The sequence below is a fragment of the Sminthopsis crassicaudata genome, chromosome 3, assembly GCF_048593235.1.
Source record: "Sminthopsis crassicaudata isolate SCR6 chromosome 3, ASM4859323v1, whole genome shotgun sequence".
Taxonomy (NCBI): Eukaryota; Metazoa; Chordata; class Mammalia; order Dasyuromorphia; family Dasyuridae; genus Sminthopsis; species Sminthopsis crassicaudata.
Genome location: NC_133619.1, coordinates 579,333,293 through 579,354,802, shown reverse-complemented (window position 1 = coordinate 579,354,802; position 21,510 = coordinate 579,333,293). Strand labels below are relative to the sequence as shown.

Below are 21,510 nucleotides of genomic sequence, written 5' to 3'. Positions count from 1 at the left end.
CTAGATGCCCTCTGAGGTCCCTCCCAGCTCTAAATCTGTGCTCTAGATGCCCTCTGAGGTCCCTCCCAGCTCTAAATCTGTGCTCTAGATGCCCTCTGAGGTCCCTTCCAGCTCTAAATCTGTGCTCTAGATGCCCTCTGAGGTCCCTTCCAGCTCAGAGATGCTCTAACAATTCTTTCAACAAGTATTTATTAAGATCCTGCTACGTGCTAGCCGCATAAGCCTCTTTTTCTCTCTTGCCCAGCCCCCTTTCCCAGGACTGACTCCTCTCTTACCCCTTGCCTTTCCCCACAGTCATCCCAGGGCATTCCTGTACGGCGGTTTCAGACACTGGGTGAGCTCATTGACCTCTATGCACAACCCAACCAGGGTCTGGTTTGTGCCCTGTTGCTGCCTGTGGAGCGGGAGGCTGAGGTCCCAGATGAGCGAGACTACTCAGGTAAGTCCTGGCCCCTTAACTCATCCCCTTGGTCTCTGAGTTACTACTCCCTTTTTTACCCCCTCCCTCCTCTCTACCTTTTAGGGTGATAGCGTAGGGACAGAGGCCTCAGGGGTTGGATTGGAGCTGGGGGTCAGGCCACTGTCGCCACAGACAGCTCTGCTGGGTTTTTTTCCAGATGGGGAAGATGAAAAGCCCCCGCTGCCTCCTCGCTCTGGCTCTACCAGCTTCTCTGCCAGCAGTAGCATCAGCAGTGTGGCCAGGCCCAGTAGTCCCCCACCAAGTCTGGAGTCCCCCACTACTCCTGCAACAGAGAGGTAAGCCTTGCCTCTCTCCTTAGAAAAAAACAACTTTCTTCACAGAGAAGTAAACTCTTCCCATCCCACTTCAAACACATACAGATGTGAGTCTGTCCCAAACCAGAAATAACAGATTCCCTCACCACTCACAAAAAGATACCTCCCTATCTCTAGCCTTGGAGATGGGAGACCCGTTGCTCTTCCCATCTGCTCCCCTTCCCAGAGGTGAGACTCTCCCCAGAAGCCTGGCTTGAAGTTGCTGCCATTGACCCAAGCACTCCCCACTTTGCCACCCCAGAACTTGGGGCAGGAGATGGGGGGCCATAGCCAAGGACCTTCTCTCTTCTATCCTTTCCAGTGCCCCCAATGGGTTGAGTACTGTCACAGTCTCTCACGAGTACCTGAAAGGCAGCTATGGGCTGGACCTGGAGGCTGTTCGAGGAGGGGCCAGCAGCCTTCCCCACCTAACCCGAACCCTGGTCACTTCTTGCCGAAGGCTACACAGGTAATCCTTCACCTTGGACTTCCCAAGCCTGCCTGCTCCAATAATCACCTCCTCATCTGTAACGTGTATACCTTTTGCTATGGGCCAGAGGATAGTTAGAATTGTCCTGGGGACTGGGGATTGGGCTAATTCTGCTGAGTGTGAGATAGCAGGACCAAGAAGAGTGATGGAGGAGTGTCGGAGGCAGATTCTAGGTTTTTTTTTGAGTTCAGCAAACCTTTGTTAAGCACTTTTTACTTTCAAACCCAGTGTTATGGACATTGAGACAAAATGGAAAGTGACTCTTCCCTCCTGGAGTGAGGATGCAATAAGAAATATAAAGTGTAGACAAAGTAATTTTGGGGAGAAGGGTTAAGAGAAGGGCTGTCTTGGGCTGTGTTGATGCATGTTGGTTGAGGGGGGTTGTGTGATGTCCATATTACATACATAAGTGTAATCAGCATTAATAACATTTCTAGACAATCTACAGAAGAAAAACTAAGCCTCAGTTTCCAGAGGTGCAAGTGTTCATACTGAAAATTTAATCATTGGCTCTCTAATAGACCCCAAGGAATGTTTCAGAAAGGTTTCCTCAGAGAAGTTGACACATGAGCTGGGCTCTAAAGGAAGTTATCTGATTGGGGGTTGTTTGAAGGCAAAGATTATCTTTTGCCTCTTGTTGTATTCCCAGGACTTAGCATAGTACCTTGCACATAGTAGGTGCTTTGTAAATGTTTTTGGTTTTGTTTTCTCTGAGGAGAAGCAGAGAAGGGAGCATCCTAGACATGCCTCTGAGTCATCTTCACTTATATTTCCCCTCAAACTCTTCTTTGTAACTTCTGATTTCTGCTGAGGTTATTATCATTGCAACTGTGCAACTCTCTTGCCGTTCCAGCCCCCCTCCCTCATATCTAATTAGTTGCCAGATCTTCCTTTTTTTAAAATTTATTTAAAATTTATTAATTTTTTTTTCTTCAGATTTTCTTATTGATCCAACTTCTCCAATACCTTTCACACCCATCCCCTTTTGTCCATGCTCACACACAAAGCCTCAAACCAAATTTAAATTTTATCACACACCTGGACATTAGAACAATAGAACAATAATGTTCTAATGCATTTCCTGCTCCCATTTTTTTCCCTCCAGTTCATCCTCCATGCAAATATCAGATTGATAGTCCTGAAAAACATTGGTCTGACCACAAGACTCCCCTCTTTGGCATCTTATTGTCTATAAAATAAAATACAAAATTCTCAGTCTGACATTTAGAATCTTCCATAATCTGTTTTAATCAAAGTGGCCTGCTGCTTGCCATTCCTGATGGTCCATCATTTTCAGGTTTGCACAAATGGTTCCTCATATCTAGAGCATCTTCCTTACCTGTACCTCTTGGAGCCCCCTGCCCTTTTCAAGGATTATTTTAAGAATTAATTCTTTTCCATAAGCCTGTAATGACTCTCGCATTTGTCAGTGTTTAACCCCTAGTTAGTTTGTATTTATTTGGATGGTTTCTTATATATCCTTATCTGTGAACATGCATTCCTCTGTCTTCTCCCCACCCCTGGCCAGTAAAATGTCTTTGAGCATAGTACAGGTCTGATTCATTTTTGTTTTTTTCATTTTGATTTGATCTTGATCTTTATTGTCTAGCACAAGGCTTGGGACACACTGGTTGCTTCATGAAAGCCTGTGGAATGTCAGGCAACATTTCACAACAATTAGCCTCCCTCTAAGTGGGATGGACTATTTTAGAAGAGAGTGAGCTTCTTATTATGGAAGGTTTTCAAGGCAAGATTAGATGACTACTTCTAGTGTTAAAGAGGAGGCTTTCTATTTAGGTGTGTGGTGGATTCTTTCTATTGCAGTGATTTCTTTTCAGGTAGTAAGGCTGCACTTGAATCAGGTAGACTGCATTCAAATCCTATCTCCAATATTAACCCACTATGTGACCCTGGACAAATCAGTTAAGCTCATTTGGCTTTAACTTTATCAACTGTAAAATGAAGTTGAAGTTGGTGACCTCTATGATCAATGCTTTTATAATTACATACCCTCTGCAGGCTCTTCTGCTTCAGAGATTCTATGATTTTCTCATATAATTTTCTTTCTTTTTTTTTTTGTTATAGTTTTTTATTTACAAGATATATGCATGGGTAATTTTACAGCATTGACTATTATTATTATTATTATTAATTTATTTTCTGAGGCTGGGGTTAAGTGACTTGCTCAGGGTCACACAGCTAGGAAGTGTTAAGTGTCTCAGACTAGATTTGAACTCGGGTCCTCCTGAATTCAGGGCTGGTGCTCTATCCACTGCGCCACCTAGCTGCCCAATTTTGCAGCATTGACAATTGCCAAACCTTTTGTTTCAATTTTCCCCCTTCTTCCCCCCACCCGTTCCCCCAGATGGCAGGTTGACCAATACATGTTACATATGTTAAAGTATAAATTAAATATAATATCACATAATTTTCTTAATAAACTTTTTTCTCTCTTCTCCTTCCCTCTTATCGCTGGGCCCAGTGAGGTAGACAAAGTACTATCTGGCCTTGAGATTCTTTCTAAAGTGTTTGACCAGCAGAGCTCACCTATGGTGACCCGGCTTCTTCAGCAACAGGTGGGTCTGGGGCTTGGAAGGCTTCCTGGAGTCAGGATACTGGTAATAGATCTAGGGACCTGGAGAGGGGTCAGGAAGGTATGAGTCCTGGGCTCTTCCACTTCTGGGGAGGTGAGGGTGGGTCTGGACCTTCATTGACTCCTCAGAGACCCTTCCTGTCTTCTATCTGCAGAGCTCCACCCAGACAGGAGAGCAAGAGCTGGAGAATCTGGTCCTCAAGCTGTCGGTGCTAAAGGACTTCTTGTCTGGCATCCAGAGGAAGGTGATCTGGCTTCCTTGATCTTTGACCTAACCCTCAACCTTAAATCTTAATCCCCATGACCAGTAACCCAAAGACCTTCATTCCAGATTTATAACCTAGCCCTTACATCTGACGTGATAACTTCAACTTTGATTGCGACTCCAAAATTGATCCTGACTTTGACCCACATCTCTTTCCACAGGCCTTGAAAGCCCTGCAAGATATGAGCTCTACAGCACCCCCGACCCCCCTGCAACCGTCCACTCGGAAAGCTAAGAGCATCCCTGTGCAGGCCTTTGAGGTGGGGACCAAGGCAAAAGGAAGAATGGGAGGGTGGGTTTGGCCCCCTTGGGGTAATCTGAGAGGGTTCCGAGTCTGTTAAGGTGAAAGACATCCTGGGTCATGTTGAGCTGGAGGAGGGTACCTCTCAATATGGGACAGCTGTCACCTAGGTATACAGTATACCTTCAGCCTTGGTCTCACTGGTTTCAGGTAAAACTGGATGTGACTTTGAGTGACCTTACCAAGATTGGGAAGTCTCAGAAGTTCACGTTGAGTGTTGATGTGGAGGATGGGCGGCTTGTGTTGCTCCGAAGGCAGCGGGACTCGCAGGAGGACTGGACCACGTTCACACATGACCGAAGTGAGTTCTAGGGTCAGGGAGAGAGGGTAGAAAGAGGCAGGGGAGGGCCCCACAGGGCAGAAAAATCTCAGGAAGGCTTGGCCTGATAGACCAGCTGGACCAGCTGAAAATGCTAGGAAAGGACAAAGTTTAGTCAAAGGACTAAGACTCAAATAAAATGGCTATTATATTCAATGTAACTGACCTCCCTGGCATCATTTAAGTTTCCAGTTAAAATTCATACTTTATAGGAACCTTTTCCCAACTCCTTAATTCTAGCCTTGTCTTTGTTAATAATTTCTTATTTATTGCAAGTTTTAATATTTTGGTTGCATACTACCTCTCCCACCTTGTGGGGGATATTGTGGGCTCCTTGAGGGCTGTTTTTTGCTTCTTTTTTTATCCCCAATACTTAGCACAAGGCCTGGCACACAGTAAGTTAATAAATTACCCTTGCTTATCTGTAAGTTATTGATTGATAGTGCATGATAAATGCATCAGGATAGTACAGGCAAAGCAGTAGAACGTGGTTTTAAAGTTTGGGTGAGAATATAGCTTGTGAAGCAGGAGAGGGAGACTATTTCTAAGCACAAAGACCGGTGAAGAAAGGCATAGACATGAGGTGAGCAAAAGAAGTAATTTTTTGGGCAAAGTCAAGTCTAGTTTGCCTGGAATAATATGAAATAGAGATGAAAAGATTGTTGAAGGCATCAAATATCCTGTAGGGAAGTTTGAATTTTGCTGAAGTATTTTGAGTATGAATAGATATTTGGATAAATAGGATTATTACGGTAGTTTGGGAAAGATTTTTAGAGATTTTATTTATTTTATATATGTATTTATTATTATTTAAGGCTTAGATTCTGGAATATTCAGATTCTATCTCTGATACTTATTAGGTAGGTCCTAGGCAGGTCACTGTGACAGGTTCTCAGGGGGTAGTTTGCTAACTCTTGCTTTGAGCTGATGGTTTGAGGAACAGAGGAGAAGTTAAAGCTAGGGATAAAGCACTGGGGGCATCTCTCCTGAGTGGAAGTTGAAGAGACTGAGACTGAGAACGTTATTTATCCCGTGCCTGCAGCAAAGTGGACCTGTGGGTGACCACGAAGCTGGAGAATCCCTGCCATACTTTATCGTTCTCTTCATGAACCTGGGGGTGGGACCGGGGCAAGGAACAGAGAATAGTCACAGAGTGGGGGACCATGGTCTTCCATGTCCAAGAGTGAGCCTAAGAAGAGATGACACACACTGGGGCAAGTGCTGGGGATGGCACTGGGGGGGTGTTGGGTAGACAGTAGAGCTTGTTGTGCTTGGCAAACAGGGCACAGTAGTCTTTGGATATGTGTATGTGACTCGGCCTTTTCTCTTGGGGTCCCTTCCCCACCCTTAGTCCGACAACTCATCAAGTCCCAGAGGGTCCAGAATAAGTTGGGCATTGTGTTTGAGAAGGAGAAAGAGAGGACCCAACGGAAGGACTTCATCTTTGTCAGTGCCAGGGTAAGATATAGGGGATTGGAGGAGGGTGAGAATGGGGTTAAGGAGATGGTACAGCCTGCCCAGAAGGAATAACAGGGAGGAAAGTGATAATGGAACCAAGAAAGGTTAGATCATGTGGGACCAGGGTTTGGGATCCCGCTCTACAAAGGAAAGAAAGAAAAAGCTAAAAATCAGCTGAGACCCTAACGATCCCATAGAAGAGGGAACTAGGACTCCCAGGGGGAGGTGAATTCAATATTCCACTACACAATACTCGTCTTTTTAGATTTAAAGGGTCAGGCAGAAGCCATAAGTTTAAGGAGAAAAGAGGTCAAGTCCAGGGAAGTTAGTTGAGTCAGGAAGAATCAGACAGGATTCATAAATTGCTATGATTAAAAAAAAAATCCATCCCTTGATGGACAACTTTCAGGCAGGAGCCTTTCTGCTCTTATGAAGCAGTTGATAGTGCAGTGGATAGAGTGCTGGGCTTGGAGTCAGGAAGACCTGAGTTCACATCCAAGAGAGAGATACTTATTATGTGACCCTATGTAAGTCCCATCACCCCTGCCTGTCTCAATTTTCTCAGCTGTAAAGTGGGGATAATAAATGCACCTACCTTTGGGTTGTTGTGAGGATCAAATGAAACAATATTGATAAAGTGCCTAGCACGATGTCTGGCACTTAGTAGGTGCTTAATAAATGCTTCTTCCCTCCCTAATGCTTTTTCCATTACATAGAATTTAAAAATCACTTTCACAGACTCCCAGAATTGAGGGGGATGTCAGAGGTTTAACCTCAGTTATACCTAAACAGCATCTCTCTGTGCTTCTAATGAGATGTAAGAATTCTAAGGTCACTTAGGAAGATTTATTCAACTTCTGCTTTTTCAGTGAAGAAAATTCACAACTTTTATAGGCAGCCTATTCATGACAGCTCATATTGCTGGGGAATTTTTCCTTGGGCAAAGCTACTCTCTAATCCTCTGTAGCTTCTGCCCCCAGTCCCTATTCTTGTTCTCCTGGACAACTTCTTTTCTTCAAACTAAACTTCCCCTGGTTCTTTCAACTGATTCATGGAGGATTGGGAATTTAAGTATTATTGTTTTTATTATTTTTAAATAGTAGGAAACAAGCTTAGCAGGAAGAAGAAATTGCCCCTGAGTCAGTCAGCTAGTAAGTTCTAGAGTTGGTATTGGAGCCTGTCTTTTGACTCCAAGCCTAGGGATCTTATACCACCCAACATCACCCTGTCTCTTAAGGTAGTGAGGAACAGATAGAGCCTAGCATCTAAAAGGTCACAGCAAAAGCAGCCTTGGTGGGCCCTGTCCCCAAAGCAGATGCTGGACATGGTAGGAGGATGTGAGAGATGGGAGGTTTGTAGGTGGGTAGGATTGTGGGGCTGGCTCCAAAGGAGCCCAGAGGGACAGAATACCTTTGTAGGTGTTAATAGGGGTGGGGGGGAGGGTCAGCAGCCTCTCCCTGGCTCATTGTCCTCCTTTTTCTTCCTCAGAAGCGGGAGGCATTCTGCCAGCTGCTGCAACTAATGAAGAATAAACACTCCAACCAGGACGAGCCAGATATGATCTCCATCTTCATTGGCACTTGGAATATGGGTCTGTCTCCTTTGGGGATTTGCAGAGACTCTCAATGGACAGGAGAGGAGAGAGGGCTAGGAGTTGTAGAAAGCTTTGGGGGAATTGTAAGCTGGGACACCATAACGGGGACCAGAGTTGGGAAGGCCTGGGATTCTCAGAGAAAAGGCTGGCAAAGCTTAATAGAAAGATTGCTAGAGTTAAGTCAGTTGGGTTTGAATCTTGGATCTGTCACAGAAACTGCAGGTACTAGCTGAGAGACCCTGGCAAGACTCCTGATCTCCGCGTTCCCTATCTCTGTAAAGAAGAGGTCATTACAATTTTACTATGACATCGTAGTTGTGAGAAAAGTGATTTGTAAGGCTGGGGTGGTTGGAGTTGCCCTCCTTCTATGCATTGCTGCTGTTATTTGAGAGGTTCACGGCTAACGGAGCAGGGTCTGGTCACCCTCCTGATGCCCTGTCCACTGCCCTCCCCTAGGCAGCGTGCCACCCCCAAAAAACATAACCTCGTGGTTCACCTCGAAGGGCCTGGGGAAGACCCTGGATGAAGTCACTGTGACCATCCCCCATGACATCTATGTGTTTGGGACCCAGGAGAACTCGGTTGGTGACCGGGAGTGGCTGGACCTCCTCCGAGGAGGCCTTAAGGATCTCACCGACCTCGACTACCGTCCGGTAAGGGAGCGGAAGGGCTTCATGGTAGGGTTGCCACCGTGGGAGGATGTAGTCTTTCCTGTTATGTTTAATTCCCCAAGGACTCTTCTTCTGGTTCTTTTTTTTTTCCTTTGGGCTCAGAGGCCCCTTTCATTCAGCCAGTGCTTAAGGTCTGGAGCACAGATAGGGAGATCCAGAACTGAGAGAGAAGCCCCTGCTCCTGTGCTCAGACAGCTGGCTTGGCTGCTTGCTGCAGTCTGAAGAATGAGGGATGGAGGGCAGCCTCGGGTCTCCCCTCTCTGGCACAGGCCCAGAAGGCTGAGCCTGGCCTGGCCTTGGAGCTTCTGAGGGAGTTTGAGATTTTGACAATGGTTCTGCTAAATAAATAGATTCTGATAACTGGGCACAGGTGCCCAGAGCAGGGAGGGGATAGCACTGATCATCAGCTTCCACCTTTTATCTTCCATTCTGCAGCCACATTTAGGGAGGATTTTGGTTCATCCAGACCAGAGCAACCAGGATGGGGAGAAGTCTAGGGACTGTGCAGGAGAACGATCAATTGAAGAAACAGGAATTGTTTAACCTAGAGAAGAGAATGGGAGGTGGGGAGGAAACAGGCTATCTTGAGGAAGACAGAGCATGTTTTTCAGCTTAATCATAAGTTTTAGAACTTCAAGGATACCAGGGAACCAGTTCTAGCCTTTCATTTTGTAAATAAAGAGAAATGAAACCCAGCTTGTCCAAAGCCACATAGTTAGTGGTAGTTAGGACTTAAGTCCAGGGCTCCCAACTCTAAATCCATTGACCAGAACTAATACAAATAGGCATTTAAGTTGGGCCTGGAGTTAGGAATACTGGGGTGAAAATCCTGCCTGAAATGACCCTGAGTAAATCCCTTAACTGCCTGTAAAATTGGGATATTGATACCATCTACTTCCCAGAATTATGAGGATCAAAGGAGATAATATTTGTAAAGTTCTTGGCATAATAATATTTATAAAGTATTTGACTTAAGTTCTTTCTTTCCTTTCGTCACTTATAGAACACTTGTAAATATATTTTTTAATAAGCTTTCACAGTAGCCGTGCTGGACTGCTTGCATTGTCCCCACTGAAGTAATTTGCTTACAGTAGCATACCTAGGAAGCATCAGACTTGATTCCAAGTCCAGGATTTGTTCTCTTCCTTCCTCCCACAAGACATCCACATACACACCTCCCTATGCTTCTCAGAGAATAGGACGAGATTCTCTGTTCTAATGAAAACTAACAAGGAACAGTTGAAAATTTTAAGAAGCACTGCTTTGAGTTCTGTCTCAGGCCCTTACTATGTATCCTTGGACAAATCACTAAACCTACGCATTATCCTTAAAATAAGGGTATAAACTATACTTTATACCCCCACATGGTTGTTGGGAGGACATTTTTCTCATCATCCCTATTCTCCATTGTAATTGAGTCAGGCCTTTCTCCTTCCATTTTCATAGGAGGCAGTCACCCCTTTTCCTTGCTCAAGGCTAACCTCAACTCTTATGGTCTTGCTTGGTTCTTTCCTTTTCCCTTTGGGGCCTAACTCCTTTGATCATTCCTTCTCTTTCTGGAGTCCCTGTTGGCTTCTTTCCTTCCGTCTGAAAGCATTCACCAACCTGCCCAGTCATTGATTTTACTTACCATTTTTTAGAGTTACTCATCCCCAGGACTCCAAACACTGCTTTCAGCCCTTGACTGCACACAGTAGTCTATGGTGGTCCAACTTTTATTCATTCTGCCTCACTGTATCTAAGGTTTTCAGTGACATCCTGATTGCCAGATCCATAAACTTCTCTTAGGATTTAGAAGTAGAAAAGAGATCTCTTAACGAAGTGCTTGTTAGTGGTCATACTGTGAATTTTTATCTTTACCTCCCCGTATAATCTCTCATTTCGGGATCCTGTGTCTTTCTATGTCTTACCGACTGAGGAATGTTTTCAAAGACCAGCCCTTTTAATTAGAATTAGTCCAAATCAGTTTTTACCCCTCAAATTCAATGGGCAGCCCCTTCCTTCCCTCAACCTTCTATCAGGATGTAGAAAAAAGGAAGGAAGGAACCAAGCATTTATTAAGCACTTATTATGTGCCAGCCACTGTGCCAAGCATTTTACAACTATCATTTCAGTTCATCCTCAAAATAACCCTATTTATTATTTATTTATTATCTCTACTTTATAGATGAAGACACTGAGCTCAGATTAAATGGCTTGCTTAGGCTTACTCAGAGTGAATAGGAGTCTAAGGCATGGATTTAACTCTAGTTTTCTTGACTTCAGAGCCAATGCTTTATTCACTATACCATATAGCTGTGTCAGAATCCCTTCTGTCTCCCAATCCCCTTTCTTCAGCTAAAATGGAGACAGTATGTACTAAGTGAAGGTCAGCAAACTCACAGAAATTCCAGGAAAACTTATTGGAGGTAGCTGTGATTTTTATTTAATAGCTGAGCAAGTAACTTCTTTTTTATCTCAGTTTCTTTACCTGTAAAATGGGGATAAATAATAGGACTACCTACCTACCTACCTACCAGGGTTGGTTGTGAGGACTGGAAGATTTAAGATGCCTTGCAAACCTTAAAACACTATGTCAATAGTAGTTATTCTTGTTATCATTGTGATCATTGTGAAATGTAGCTCAAAGAGAGCTACAGGTAGAAACTATAGGACCACTGAATGTCAGAGCTAAGGGATCATCAAGTCTAACTCTTCTGGGTTTGATTGAAGGAAGTTAATTTCTAAAAAGAAAAAGGACTTCCTAAGCTCTCTCAGGCCAGGAAAGGGTTGGGTCTGTGATAGCAGGGCTTTGGGATTCCCACTTCACCATGTATCCCTAGCTTGGTGAGCAGAGTCCATCATCTGGGATGTTTGGATCAATGGAGAAGAACAGGCCAATTTCCCAGCTCCAGAGTCTGACCCTTTGTGCCAAACACAGGCAGAAGAAACCAAAGTCCAGCCTGTGAGGAATAGTGATGTAAGTTCAGACTCATAGTAACAGGGTTATAAGAAGTGTCCTGGGCTGGGAGCCAGGAAACCTGGGAGCCAGTTCTGGCTCTGTCTGTAATCATGAGCAAGGCTTTCCTTTCCCTGGACTTCATTTCCTCTATTAAAAGGACTTAGACTTAATAGATCTTTAAGGCCCCTATTTTGTATGTTCCTTTCTCCAAAGTTACCTTCAATTCTGAGAATCTCTTATAAACTCCCCCAACCTCATCCCACATCTAATATTTTGTGCCCTAAGGTTTTTACCAACTCTAACATTCTATGTTTTAACACTCCATTCTGTTTCTGATATTTTGTTCCACATTCCCCTTCAGCTTTTGTCAGTCTGTGTTCTGGGATACCTTCTGGTTCTCATGTTTCGTGTTTCACATTCCCCGTCAGCTTTTGTCAGTCTGTGTTCTGGGATACCTTCTGGTTCTCATGTTTCGTGTTTCACATTCCCCGTCAGCTTTTGTCAGTCTGTGTTCTGGGATACCTTCTGGTTCCGATGTTTCGTGTTCCACATTCCCCGTCAGCTTTTGTCAGTCTGTGTTCTGGGATACCTTCTGGTTCTCATGTTTCGTGTTCCACATTCCCCGTCAGCTTTTGTCAGTCTGTGTTCTGGGATACCTTCTGATTCCGATGTTTCGTGTTTCACATTCCCCGTCAGCTTTTGTCAGTCTGTGTTCTGGGATACCTTCTGGTTCTGATGTTTTGTGTTCCACATTCCCCGTCAGCTTTTGTCAGTCTGTGTTCTGGGATACCTTCTGATTCCGATGTTTCGTGTTTCACATTCCCCGTCAGCTTTTGTCAGTCTGTGTTCTGGGATACCTTCTGGTTCTGATGTTTTGTGTTTCACATTCCCCGTCAGCTTTTGTCAGTCTGTGTTCTGGGATACCTTCTGATTCCGATGTTTCGTGTTTCACATTCCCCGTCAGCTTTTGTCAGTCTGTGTTCTGGGATACCTTCTGATTCCGATGTTTCGTGTTTCACATTCCCCGTCAGCTTTTGTCAGTCTGTGTTCTGGGATACCTTCTGGTTCTCATGTTTCGTGTTCCACATTCCCCATCAGCTTTTGTCAGTCTGTGTTCTGGGATACCTTCTGGTTCTCATGTTTTGTGTTCCACATTCCCCGTCAGCTTTTGTCAGTCTGTGTTCTGGGATACCTTCTGGTTCTCATGTTTCGTGTTCCACATTCCCCGTCAGCTTTTGTCAGTCTGTGTTCTGGGATACCTTCTGGTTCTCATGTTTCATGTTCCACAGTCCCCGTCAGCTTTTGTCAGTCTGTGTTCTGGGATACCTTCTGGTTCTGATGTTTTGTGTTCCACATTCCCCGTCAGCTTTTGTCAGTCTGTGTTCTGGGATACCTTCTGGTTCCGATGTTTCGTGTTCCAATGTCCCTTTCAGCTTTTGACATTCAATGTCCTATTTTCTAGGTCCTTCCCAGCTCTGCCCTTGACTCTCAAGTGTTGTGTTGTGTGGTAGAAAGTTGGACGTCAGGTCAGGGAAAGTTTCCCAGAAAGATCTGGGACTCAAACTGAGTCTTCAAAAATGGGGGGATTTCATCTAGATGGGCAGGAAGAGTATAAGCCAAGAGGAGAGTGACCCTGATATAATTGTATATTGTGGGGTGGGGGAGATAAGGAAGGGGAAGGGCTTGGGGGTGACTGGAGAAGAACATTTGCCGAAAAACTGGCACAGGGGAGGCAGGGGGAGAATTGGACTTGGTGAAGCAGTTATGTCCCTAGCCAGTTCTCCGGCTTTCTCCCTTTTAAAGTAAAGATGCGCAGAAGGGCTGGGTTAAGGCCACAGAAAAACGTTGCCCTCATTTTTTATCCTCCTGCCCTGTCTCCACGGTAAAGCAGGGCTGAGGCTACTTCAGCCCTCAGTTTGTGGTCCCCTGTCCTTGGGCTCTTCCAGAGTCGGGAAAGGAGGCAGCCCCAAGTTCAGGGCTGCTTAGTAACTCTCTCCCCCCTTCCTCATGTCCAGATCGCCATGCAGTCTTTGTGGAACATCAAGGTGGCTGTGCTTGTGAAGCCGGAGCACGAGAACCGCATTAGCCACGTCAGTACGTCCAGTGTGAAGACCGGCATCGCCAACACTCTGGGTAAGACACGGGGCCAAAAGCCCCTGATCCCGAGTCAGGACGGGGGTGGAGTCTGGCTCTGCTCCGTGTTTGCTGAGTGATCTTGACTTCTTCTTGGGATGCGCCTTTCTTACTAGGAATTGGAGGCGGCAGTGGGTACTCCAAAGCATAGGCCTCTGTGGGCATGGCCCTCTTAGCCAGGCTGTGCCTTTGGAGCTCTAACCTCATCCATCTCAAACCACCCCTGGTCTTCCTACCTCTGGCCTCCCCAGGGAGACCCCTGCAACCTGCTTTTTGTCTCCTCCTCCTCCTGTCCCAGGATTGCCCAGGAATCAAAAGTTATCTGGGGAGGGGAAGAGGACCAGAACTTGACTTGAATTTTAGAAACTAGTGATTGAGCTATGATGGCTCTTTTCAACAACAAGGTGATTCAGGCCAATTCCAATAGACTTGTGATGGAGAGAACCATCTGAACCCAGGGAGAGGACTGTGGGGACTGCATGTGGATCACAACGTAGTATTTTTACCTTTGTTGTTGTTGGCTTGCTTTTATTTTCTTATTTTCTTTCCCTTTTGATCTGATTTTTCTTGTGCAGCATGATAAATGTGGAAATATGTTCAGAAGAATTGCACATGTTTAACCTATATTGGATTACTTGCTGTTTAGGGGAGGTGGGAGGAAGGGAGGAAGGAAAAATTTGAAATTTTTTTGGAAGGTTTTGCAAGGATGAATGTTGAAAACTAATTTTGCATGTATTGGGGAAAAAACTATTATTATTTAAAAAAAATTAGTGATTGAGAAAAAGGTTAGCTATCTCATCCTTTCATTCTTTCTCTGCTGCCTGACAAGAGTAGCCGATAGAACCCTGGACTGGCTAGCATTGCATGTAGATTGTCTTCACTGGCACAAGCAGGATTTGCTGTGTCACTTCTGCTGGTTCATTGCCCCCTTCAGGGTTGTTCTTGTTCTGTATAACAAAGGGATGGAGAGAGGACACTCTGTTAAGGTTTCTTTAGCTTTTACCAAGTCAGAGTACCATAGGATTAGAGTTGGAAGGACCTTAAAATCATTTGTTTCAGAGTCTTTTAACTTTTTTGTGTCATTCTTCTTTTCATACTGACAAAGCCTATGAACCCATTCTCAGAGTGATTTTCTTTTAAATCCATAACTGAAGGAAAAGCTACATTTTAGTTAGAGATTAGTGAAAATACATATGCAATTTTTTCCATATTCATGTTCAAACCCCTAGGCTAAGAATCCCTGAACTAGGGCAAACAAACTCCCCTCTCTTCATTTTGGAGGTGGAAACTGAGGTCTAATGATGGTGAATGATTTGACCTAGCAGAGCTAGAATTTGAATTCACATTCTCTCTCTTAAAATCTAGTGTCTTTTTTTTTTTTTTCCTACACCATGCTGCTAGTTTTTAATCATTGCCTTTGTTCCACAGGAGTTTTTCCTTGTTTTGATGATAGGTCTGGACTTCTCTAGGTGGAGAAAAATGCTGGCAATCACTGTCAGTGTATCCTGGTCAGTTGACACATAGGGAGAAGTATAGTGTCGAACCAGTGTGTCCACAAGAATACTTTTTTTAACCTCCTACTGGTAAAGATATAGTGATTCATCTGGCTGCCGAGTTTAGGGATCTCTAATTTGATCCTCTTCTATAAAAGGAGTGGGTTAGAAAAAGTGATCTCCAACTGTGATGAACTTGGCTCTTCTCAACAATGCAGTGATTCAAGGAGATTCCAATAGACTTAGGGGGGGAAATGCCAATCACATCCAGAGAGAGAACTATGGAGACTAAATGTGGATTGAAACATGATATTTTCACCTTTTTTTCCTCCCACTTGGAGGAATGGTAAGGCAGTGAGTGAGAAAAACTTGGAATTTAAAAGTTTTATGACAATGAATGTGAAAACTATCTTTACTTGTATTTGGAAAAATAAAATATTATTAAAAATAGAAAAAAGAAAAAGCAAAAGTGATCTCCAAGCTTAAAAATTTCATTTTCTTTTTGTCTGTTATTAGTTACAATCAGCAGATTCATCTCATGTCCTTCTTGAGTGGGAAAGGGTAAGGGAGTGGGGTTAGGAATTGCAACGGGGACTTGGGAAAGGAACAACTCTTGTAACCTCATGTGGTTTTCCTTGTTGTAATATGATCCTGCCATGTCTTATCCTGGATCCTCAATCTTTCCCCCAGGTAACAAGGGGGCAGTTGGCGTCTCTTTCATGTTCAATGGCACCTCATTTGGCTTTGTCAATTGTCACCTCACCTCTGGCAATGAGAAGACTGCCAGGTAAGGAAGGAGTGATGGGACCCAGGGCCTTTCCCTTGTTTGCTTGTGGCCTGTCTTTGAGTGAACTCTCAGCTGTTCTTGTCTTCTAGAAATGTTCTGGCCTCTCTGGATGACTTTCTTCCATTCCCTCCTTCTGCAGGAGGAATCAGAACTACCTGGATATCCTTCGGCTGCTGTCCCTGGGCGACCGGCAGCTCAGTGCATTTGACATGTCTTTGCGTTTCACCCATCTCTTCTGGTTCGGAGACCTCAACTATCGGCTGGACATGGATATTCAGGTTTGGGGGGAGGTGGATAGAGGAGGGAGAGATGATCCATTTAATTATGTGCACTCTTTATGTGGAATACGTAGATTTGAGTGACCAAATAGAGAAGATATGTAGAGATATTACAGATCTTGAAGGGAGATGGGGAATAGATTGCTAGACAGGATGAAGAGGACTTAGTTTATAGATTGTAGAATGTCATAGCTGTGACATAGAATGGCAGAACTGGGAGAGACTTTGGAACATAAAATGGCAGAGGTGGAAGGAACTTAAAACAGAGAATGTTAGAGCCAGGAGAGACTTCAGACCTCAGACGGGACCTTAGGACAGAATATCTGAGCTGAGAGGTACCTCACCTCATCCTCCTGGCTTCCTTCAAAGCTTGGCTTAAGTCTGCCCTTCTGCAGATCTTTCCCAGGCCTCCTCATTGCTAGTGCCTTCCCTCTGAGATCACCTTCCATTTACACCGTATATACCTTGTATGTAGTTATTTGTGTATTGCCTCCCCACATCAGAATCTCCAACGGGGTGTTTTTGCTTTTCTCTGTATCACCAGTACTTAGCACGGTGACGGGCCCATAGGAAACATTTTACAAATGCTTGTGACCCTTAGATCATAGTTTGCTGGAGCTGGACCTTAGGACTAGGAGGGAAAATGGATGTGAACAGCTATGTATTGAGATTGGGGTAACTGGATAAAAATGTGAAGGCCTGAGTCATATTCAAATGAGGTTACTTCTTGGGAGAGGGAAAATAGATGGAGAAATTCTTACCTGACTCTCACCCCCTTCTGCCTTTCACCCCAGGAAATTCTCAATTACATCAGCCGAAAGGAGTTTGAGCCCCTTCTTCGGGTGGACCAGCTCAACCTGGAGCGTGAGAAGCACAAGGTTTTCCTGAGATTCAGTGAGTGTGGGTGGGGATAGGGGAACAGGGAGATGGCAGTGCACACATGCACACAGGTAGACTGGGGCAGAGGAGAGAGCTAATGAAAAATCATACCTCTCTCTTGCTGAATTAAAGAGGGGTAGTCAAGGCACAAAGACCCTGGAGTTAGATCTTCTGAGACCGGGCTTTTCTGTTTTTGTTTTGGTGGGTGGGTCTTTTGTGGCTTCAGTTCCCTGAGAACTTGTTTTAGGGTCCCTGACTCTCTGTCTTCCATACCAGGTGAGGAAGAGATCTCTTTCCCCCCCACATACCGCTATGAGCGTGGCTCCCGGGACACTTATGCCTGGCACAAACAGAAGCCAACTGGGGTAAGTAGGGAGGAACTGGAGGGTGGCGGGGTCAGGCAATGGCTGATTCTGCTTTGTGATCCTGTAGAAGCCATAGAATAATAAAATTTTGAGTCATAAAACTTAGAATCCTAGAATTTTGCAACTTGGAGACTTAGCATCTTGAAGCACGAGTATTTTGAATTGGTTGTCCCAAGACCCTCAGAGCGGATAGCAGCCTTAGAAAATTCCCTGAGGCTGGTCCTTAATCTATCCTAGACTTGGTACTTACAGAGCCTTTAGGACCTCATTGATTGGGGATATAAACCCTGCTTAGAAAGAGGCTATTTAATTTTCTGGACCTCATTTTTCTGATGTCACATGGTGCAAACACCTCCTTCTCTGCCAGCCCCATAATTCATTGAGTACATAATTCACTATACATATGTGAGGAATTGTTAATGTTATAAGAACCCCCCCAGGGGATGAGTTTTGATAGAATTAGTTGCCACCTTTAGCCTGGGACTAAATCCAACTTCTCAGCTACTATCCTGGGAATTTTCATCTTATTGATGGCCTGAGAGCTTCAGAATGTCAGCAAGGAGGTTTAACCTCTTCTCACCCATAGTGCTCCCTCTTTTCCTTGGGCTGTTGGGGTTCAGAACTGTTAGTTCACTCTCAGCAGTTCCAGCTCCTTCCCTGTGGCAAAGCCACTTACCGCTGCCCTTAGTCACTCCAAGTAAGGGCGAGTTTTAGCAAGAGATGACTAGTAATGAGGGAAAGAGTGAAATTATCCAGAATATATAATTTAGAGGGAGTTACGGAAATACTGAGCCTGGGGCCAGGGAATCTTGTGAAAGACCTTTTTTGGTTGGATCGCACTGTTCAGTCCAAGCTTAGGTGGCTAAAAAAACCAAACCAACCCCACCCCATTCTCCAGCCAGGGTTCTGGGCTTCCCTCCATGTGCAATTGGCCACTTTGCTTCCCAGGGTGACCCACCAAGTATGCTTCCCCTTGCTCGCCTAGCTGGCGTTGAGTTGGCAACGAGAAGACTAGGAGGGTTCCTGTTCCAACTCAGTGACTCACTGTAGGATCGTGGGCAAGTTCTTTCCCCTTATCTCTAAAATGAGGGGTTTGGACCATATGACCTCTTAACCCCTTGTCAGCTCCAACAGCCTGTAGTTATGAGACCGGGCAGTCTTTGAGGCTCCATTCCTTCGCTGACGTGCTATCTCAACATTCTCTGTTCTATTTTTCTACATTTTATATGACTTTATATTTAATTAGAGGCAGTTTTGCGTATAAGATGGAGGACACAGTCCTTGGTAATTAGGAGCTTAATAAATGTTTGATGACTGACTACCCTAGTTCCATACAACCTTCTCTCATGTTTCCCTATATACCAGGACGGAGCAGTCGGCTCTCTGTACAATTGTGTAGTGACAGCAGTCAGATGGGAGGGCTGAGCCTCCGTTCCCCCCTTGGGTCAGCTCCTGATGCTCAGCCCCTTCCCCAGGGGAATTCCCCCCTTCTAATCCTCATTCCATCTGCAGGTCCGGACCAACGTACCCTCTTGGTGTGACCGCATCCTCTGGAAATCTTACCCCGAGACGCATATCAACTGCAATTCTTACGGTAAGAGCTGCGGTTCCACAGTGGAGGTGACCGGTAGGAAGCAGTGCATTCTAGCATTGGAAGGGGGGAGGAGATAGGAGATAAGGCTTTTGTCTCCTCAGTCCTCTCACTGCTGGCTGACCCCCACAGGTTGCACAGATGACATTGTCACTAGTGACCATTCCCCAGTGTTTGGAGCCTTTGAAGTTGGAGTTACTTCCCAGTTTGTCTCCAAGAAAGGTGAGAGAGTGAATGACTCTGTGTCATGGGAATCCCTGCCCTCTTCCCTGACGGCATCTTTTGGACTCCATTCTCTTTCTTAGGATCCAGATTTTACTTTCTCTTTTTTGAAATTAGCATTTTATTTTTCCAAATACATGCAAAGAGTAGTTTTCATCATTCACCTTTGCAAAACCTTGTGTTCCAAAATTTTCCCTGTTTCCTCCCCTCTTCTCTCCCCAAGATAGCAAGCAATCTGCTACAGGTTATAGTTTCTCTTCTTTTGAGATGTCAGTTGAGCATTTAGGGGGTGGATGTTTGGGGATATGTCTTCATCTCTCAGAACCTCTTGTTACCTTTGGGTTCTAGACTCTCCTGCTAGGGATTAAATTCTAAGGTTCTCTACTTTTTTTGTTGTTGAAACAGTTGGGGTTAAGTGACTTGCCCAGGGTCACACAGCTAGAAAGTGTTAAGTATCTGAGGCCAGATTTAAGCTCAGCTCCTCCTAACTTCAGGGCTGGGGCTCTATCTACTATCCCAACTAACTGCCCCTCTCTGTTTTTTAATCTCAATTTTCAAGTTATTTCAATTATTCTCTGATCTCAATTTCTACACTTTCTTCTGAAGGATTCAAATTTAGTTTTTGTCTATTTTGAATTCTAACATTTACGTAAGAACTTATCTTCTCAGTTTTTTCCTTTACCAGGCCCCAGGTTCTAGCGGCTCTAGATTCATTCCTTTAAGAAATAATTTACCTCAGGGTTGTTGTGAGACTTAAATAAAATGTGTGTAAAACAGTGGGCCAGTTTTAAAGATATATATATTATATGATAGAATAATTTTGGCTTTTCCTTTCCTTGGTCCCATGTTCTTGATTCTCTCCCCCAAAGTCTATATTTTAGGTTTTCCTTTGATCCCACTTTGAGTCCAGTTTTTACCTGGGACTTTTAAAGCCTAGCTTGTATATTTCTGGGAGCTCAAGTTCTAGGTTTTTCCCTGTGGGAATTTAGGTTTTAGACTGTCTCCTATCCCTGACTCTTAAGTTCTTGATGTTTCCCTTGGAGTTTTTGCTCTTGTCCTGGTTCTGGTTTGAAATTCTGTGTCTGTTCTTCCCCCTATCTCATCTCATCCCATCTGTGTTTTCTTGTAAAGAAATAATTTTCTTCAAATTCAAAGGATGCAAGAATGGGAAAGAAACTCCTAGGTTTGATTCCCTAGGTGTGTGAGTCTGAGCAAGTCTTTTTCATCAGTCAGAAACATTAAGCACATATTATGTGCCAGGCATTGTGCTAAGCACTGGAGATAACAAAAAGATTAAGGATAATATCTATTCTCAGGGAGCTCACCCACTAATTAAGGGGGAAAAAAGGCAAACAACTAAAAGCTCTAAACAGGATAAATAGGAAATAACCAACAGAGGGAGGAACTAGGACTTAGGGGGATAGGGAAACCTTCCTATAGGAGATGAGATTTTAGCAGGGACATCCAGGAGGTAGAGATGGCATTAATAGAATGCAAGGAGAGAATTCTATTGAAAATGCATGGAGGCCAGAAATAATCTAGTGGGAGCACAGTGTCACTGATCAGATTCCTGGATAGGAGCAAAGTATAAGATGTCTGGAAAGGTGAGAGAAGGAGCCAGGCTATAATGGGTTGTAAAAGCCAGAAGATTTTATATTTGATCCTGGAGCTGATAGAATGCCACTGGAGTTGAAGAGGGAGGTGACATGGGCAAACCTGCATTTTAGAAAGATCAATTTGATAGCTTAATGGAGCATGGACTTTTCTTCTGAGTCACTGTTTCCTCATGTGCAAAAGGGGGAATAATGATTGGTTAAGGTAATTACAGAGCAAGTATTTTCAGTCAAGTCCAACTCTTCATGACCCCATTTGGGTGTTTTTTTTTTTTGCAAAGATATGGAATGGTTTGCCATTTCCTTCTCCAGCTCATTTTATGGGAACTGAGGCAAACAGGGTGAAGTGACCCAGGGTCACACAATTTTTGAATGTCTGAGGCTGAATTTGAACTCAGTCTTCCTGATTCTATCTCCAGTGCTTTATCCACTGCACCAACCTTGATGCCCACCTGGCACATAATAGGTACTATATTTTTAGGTATAAGAATTATTATATGTTATAATATAATTTATTATATATTAATTGTAATTATTTTGGAACCTTTTTTTCCCCTGAGGCAACTGGGATTGACTTGCCCAGGGTCACACAGCCAGGAAGTGTTAAGTGTCTGAGACTAGATTTGAACTCAGTCCTCCTGGCTTCAGGGCTGGTGCTCCATCCACTGTGCCACCTAGCTGTCCTCATTTTGGAAACTTTTGAAGGATGTTTTGAGGGAAACACTATTAGAAACAAGCTGCTC

At 44.2% G+C, this 21,510-nt stretch overlaps 1 protein-coding gene across 1 annotated transcript in view; it reads left to right on the top strand.

The window, feature by feature from the left end:
• Window positions 1-21,510, top strand: part of INPPL1 (inositol polyphosphate phosphatase like 1) — a 36,066-nt gene that overhangs the window by 5,704 nt on the left and 8,852 nt on the right. Inside the window, exons 4-20 of the mRNA XM_074304918.1 lie at window positions 295-439; window positions 618-756; window positions 1,097-1,243; window positions 3,747-3,840; window positions 4,013-4,102; window positions 4,284-4,382; window positions 4,574-4,724; window positions 6,094-6,200; window positions 7,689-7,791; window positions 8,251-8,447; window positions 13,422-13,539; window positions 15,723-15,819; window positions 15,959-16,097; window positions 16,892-16,991; window positions 17,253-17,341; window positions 18,854-18,935; window positions 19,065-19,154. Coding sequence (XP_074161019.1) covers window positions 295-439; window positions 618-756; window positions 1,097-1,243; window positions 3,747-3,840; window positions 4,013-4,102; window positions 4,284-4,382; window positions 4,574-4,724; window positions 6,094-6,200; window positions 7,689-7,791; window positions 8,251-8,447; window positions 13,422-13,539; window positions 15,723-15,819; window positions 15,959-16,097; window positions 16,892-16,991; window positions 17,253-17,341; window positions 18,854-18,935; window positions 19,065-19,154 — 1,987 coding nt within the window. The remainder of the gene's footprint in view (window positions 1-294; window positions 440-617; window positions 757-1,096; window positions 1,244-3,746; window positions 3,841-4,012; window positions 4,103-4,283; window positions 4,383-4,573; window positions 4,725-6,093; window positions 6,201-7,688; window positions 7,792-8,250; window positions 8,448-13,421; window positions 13,540-15,722; window positions 15,820-15,958; window positions 16,098-16,891; window positions 16,992-17,252; window positions 17,342-18,853; window positions 18,936-19,064; window positions 19,155-21,510) is intronic.